Source organism: Lactuca sativa, chromosome 6 (genome assembly GCF_002870075.4).
Source record: "Lactuca sativa cultivar Salinas chromosome 6, Lsat_Salinas_v11, whole genome shotgun sequence".
In the NCBI taxonomy this organism is placed as follows: Eukaryota; Viridiplantae; Streptophyta; class Magnoliopsida; order Asterales; family Asteraceae; genus Lactuca; species Lactuca sativa.
In genome coordinates, this window is record NC_056628.2 from 34,338,308 (window position 1) to 34,342,698 (window position 4,391).

General features: G+C 33.0%; 1 protein-coding gene across 1 annotated transcript; it reads left to right on the top strand.

Annotated features, from left to right (window-relative positions):
- The first annotated feature begins 1,204 nt into the window (after positions 1–1,204).
- LOC111903839 (tetraspanin-3) lies at positions 1,205–3,754 on the top strand. Its single transcript, XM_023899585.3, has 2 exons — positions 1,205–1,873; positions 3,171–3,754. The coding sequence occupies exons 1-2, from the start codon at positions 1,361–1,363 to the stop codon at positions 3,516–3,518; spliced, it is 861 nt and encodes a 286-aa protein (XP_023755353.1). The 5' UTR covers positions 1,205–1,360; the 3' UTR covers positions 3,519–3,754.
- The last annotated feature ends 637 nt before the right edge of the window (positions 3,755–4,391 follow it).

The window sequence follows — 4,391 nt, forward strand, 5'->3', positions numbered from 1 at the left end:
AGACATGGAATGGGCACAATTATAGACTTGAGAAGATGGATTAGATTCGGGAGTAAGAGTTAGAATTTGATGTCCAGGGGTATGGATAGTCTCGTTGAGAGGATTGACGGTGTGGGGTAAGAGTTGGTTATATATATATATATATATATATATATATATATATATATATATATATATATATATATATATATATATATATATATATATACAGAGAAAATTTTATATTGTGCGAATTCTAAATTATATATATATATATATATATATATATATATATATATATATATATATATGTGTGTGTGTGTGTGTGTGTGTGTGTGTGTTATAACATTGTGGGATTGAAATCCCTATGTACTCGCCAGGTTTTCCAAACCTGATCCACTCAGTTTTCTTTGTATCACATGTAGTGGCACAAGAGCATACGTTGGTTGACATGACGAGAGATTTTGGATTATAGATCCAGTAGTTATAAATAATTGTTGTAAGGTCTATTTTATATTGTTTATGCTTTTGGTCTGTATCGGAACATGACATCCCAGAATTTTGTTATTTAATGAAAATACATTTCTTTACAAAAATGTTTTGATAAATTCTTATCACGTTTTGTTTTGGGAACAAATTTCGCATCACTTTCTTTAAACGATTACTCTGATTTTAAAACAAAGCATAAACAAATCGGTATTTTCTGGCCATGAAATTTGGGGATGTCACAACTTGTTAGTCCAAACTTGGAACTCCATTGACGAAGATAACCACCCTCAGAATCATCAATTTCTTGTTTCCATACACGTACATTTTACTCCACCTTACTTCGTCAACGATTTCGGAGCTTCAAATTGCAAAATTGGGGACTGTGAAACCCTTCTCAGCATCAAACCATTCTCGAGTGCATGTAACCCTTTAACAATGATGGTTCGTGAAAGGTGATGGCTAGGGAATAACTTAGTGGTGACCGAATGGTACAGTTTACCTGCTGGTGACTGGGTATAAGCTCTCAAACGATAATTCCACGAAAATATCGTGGTCACAGTAAATGAAACATTAAATTCATGGTTTTTTTCAATTTAATGTCAAAAACATGAGACTTTTAGTGATATTAGTGGTGATAAGTAACTACACATTTTTTAAACTCAATTCCAAACAAATTTATGTAATTTTCTCTTTATACTACTTAGAGTTTTTAATCATCCACCTTAAGGGCATTTTCGTCACACCCACAAACCCACACACTCACATTCCTCCCCATACTCTCCCTCATCCCTCTTTTCCCCTATATATAATATTCAGACACCTGGAAGCTCAGATTCAAACATCATTCGAAACTCAGAAAGAAACAGATACTTCAAAACTAAAGAGAGAAATCATGAGGACAAGCAACCACCTGATTGGCTTACTAAACTTTCTCACCTTCTTGCTCTCAATCCCCATTCTCGCCGGCGGCATATGGCTGAGCACCCGCGCCAACAACTCCGACTGCATGAGCTTCCTCCAATGGCCCATAATCGTCATCGGCGTCTCCATCATGGTCGTCTCACTCGCCGGGTTCGCCGGCGCGTGCTATCGCAACACCTTCCTCATGTACCTTTACCTCTGGGCTATGTTCGTCATTATTGCTGTCCTAATCGGGTTCATCATATTCGCCTACGCCGTCACCGATAAAGGATCTGGTCGACCCGTAATGAACCGGGTTTACCCGGATTACTATCTTCAGGACTATTCGGGTTGGCTCAAGGATCGGGTCGCTAGTGATAGCTACTGGGGTAAAATCAGATCATGTATTCATGATTCTAAAGCGTGTGCGAAAACGGGTCGGATCATTGGTGGGTACCCGGAAACTGCAGACATGTACTACCTTCGAAAGCTTAACCCCATTCAGGTTAGTGTGTTTTTCAAATAAAAGTATTTACTTAAAAAAATGAGAAATTAAATATACTTCTACTTTTTGTTCCTAAATATCTTCCTACCCAATGAAATGATGACACGTATAACATTTAATGTTCATTTAATGAGATTTAATGATATTTTAGGATACTAATATGACACATGTCATCAATTAAATGGGTAGGAAAATTTGTAGGATTAAAAGGTAGGAGGATATTTAATTTCTCTAAAAAAATTATTAAAAAGTTAAATACGAAAGGAAATCCGGTTTATTATATGTAAACATATATTATGATATGTAAATTTATTTATTTAAAGATAAATTAACTATAAACTGCATCGAATAAGCAATGTATTTGTTATTATTTTATTTATTATAAATATTTCCAAATATTGAATTTCGTGGAAACCTGGTTCTATTACAAGTACTAGCATTTAAAATTCAGAAGGTCGGTGCCAACTGTCAAGTTGCCAAATTAATGAACCCAAACGGTTATACAAAGCAGTTTGGGTAGTTATATCTAGCAAATAAGGAGCTTAAATATCCAAAGTTTAAAATTCATTTTCTTTTTATAACGAAAAATATTTACATTTTTTTTATTTATGTATTTATGTGAAGGGCAATTTTACATAAGTTTTGGGTTACGATTCTAATAAAAAGAAAAAAAAAAGCTGTTGTATTCAAGAGTCAAGACGTAATGGACATGATAAAACTAGTTAAACAATATTTTAAAATTTGAAGATTCTTTAATTATTTAAATTCCATTATGAAAATATAAAAGTAAGAAAAGCTTATTCCACTCTACATTTTCAAAACGCTTTTCAAGTAGGAGCGAGTGTTTTTGGGTGACAGACGCGAAAAGACAAAACTACCACTTGATAATTGATATATTATTGATTTTCATTTTAATCAATAAGAATCCTTTATTGTTCTATATATTTGATTAATAAACAACCATTCTCTTGTTACCACTAAAAAAACTTGTTTACTCTTTAATAAACACAAAAAGACGAAATTGCCACACCCGAAACATTTGTTAGCGCCATTGTCTGTCACGCTTATGGGACAATTCACATGCATAGAACAGAGTGTCTCACTTTAAATATAAAGTGCAATATTTGAAAATATACAAAAAAAGGGTAACCAATTATTTCATCAAGAAAAAGAATAACTTTTTATATCATCACGTGTGACATGACATGATTAGATTTATCCTATATAAGATGAGATTTAACGGTCATCTTATTTATCTGGAACAAAAATTGCAATTTTTGAAACGCTGGTTTTACAGTCTGGATGTTGCAAGCCACCGACAGAGTGCGGGTACATCTACATAAATGAGACCGTGTGGAACCCAGTGAACGCCGCCACCATGGCCACCAATCTAGACTGCAACCGGTGGACCAATGACCAAGAACAACTGTGCTACAACTGTAACTCGTGTAAAGCCGGGGTGCTTGCGAGCTTGAAGAAGAGTTGGAGGAAGGTGTCAGTGATCAATATTGTTGTTTTGATCATCCTTGTTATTGCATATGTGATTGCTTGTGCTGCATTTAGGAACAATAAGAGGATTGATAATGATGAACCTTATGGTGCTACAAGGATGGAGAAGTCACGACCCACTCGGATACATTTCTAGTGTATTTTGTTCTTGTTTGGATTTCAAATGATTTTTGTTCATTTGATGGTGAAATGTTGTTACTTTCGGATATGTTTTCAAGTTTATGTTTTTTGGAGGTTGGATTCGTGTAGATATGGTAGATTTGTTCTTAGTTTGAAGAAAAGTTTTAAAGTCTAAAGGTGGTTTAAGGTTTTATTGAAGATCTTGTAACCTAGAATATGATTAGACTTAATTGATAACCAGTTTATTATTTATTTGCTAGTATGTATCTCAACAAAAATACTTTACATTCAAAATTTTGAGGGGTTGTAGAAAAAAGTATATGTCATGTAGCCCTTGCTGATACATCAAAGGCCAAGATGAGCAAGACAAGCATAGTGCTAGCACGATATTGTCCAAAGCCATGAAACTGCCCAAATACATAAAGCCACTTGGGTCTAGTCCAGCCCATGTTATAGTCTAGACTCTAGAGGAATGTCTCTTTGTAGAATTAATGATAGGGTAAAAAACAACACTGTTATGTTTATTTTTATATATTTGGCTATTAAATTTGTTTATTATGTTTACAAAATCTTATCATGACTGATTAATGGTAATATTTATATAAAAAATATAAGTGATTGAATATGCATATATAATAATTTTTACACTTTCGGCCTAAGTTTTAAATTTTTTTACGATTTTGGTCCCCACTTTCCACTTATGTTTTTTACAAAATCGACTTGAAATTAATACTTATTTACAAATTAACATTTTATATTTTTTTTCTTGAACTTTTTATACAAAAATGCAACTTTTTCTACAAACTTTTTAATCTTCTTTTACAACTTTTTAATTTTTTTTTTTTTTTTTTGCACTTTCTACATTTTTTTTCAACATTTTCTATAATGT

Bases quoted from the DNA above. Each gene is read 5' to 3' on its own strand.
- LOC111903839 (XM_023899585.3), top strand. From the start codon at position 1,361: ATGAGGACAAGCAACCACCTGATTGGCTTACTAAACTTTCTCACCTTC. The intron at 1,874-3,170 runs GTTAGTGTGTTT...CTGGTTTTACAG, and splicing joins GAAAGCTTAACCCCATTCAG to TCTGGATGTTGCAAGCCACC.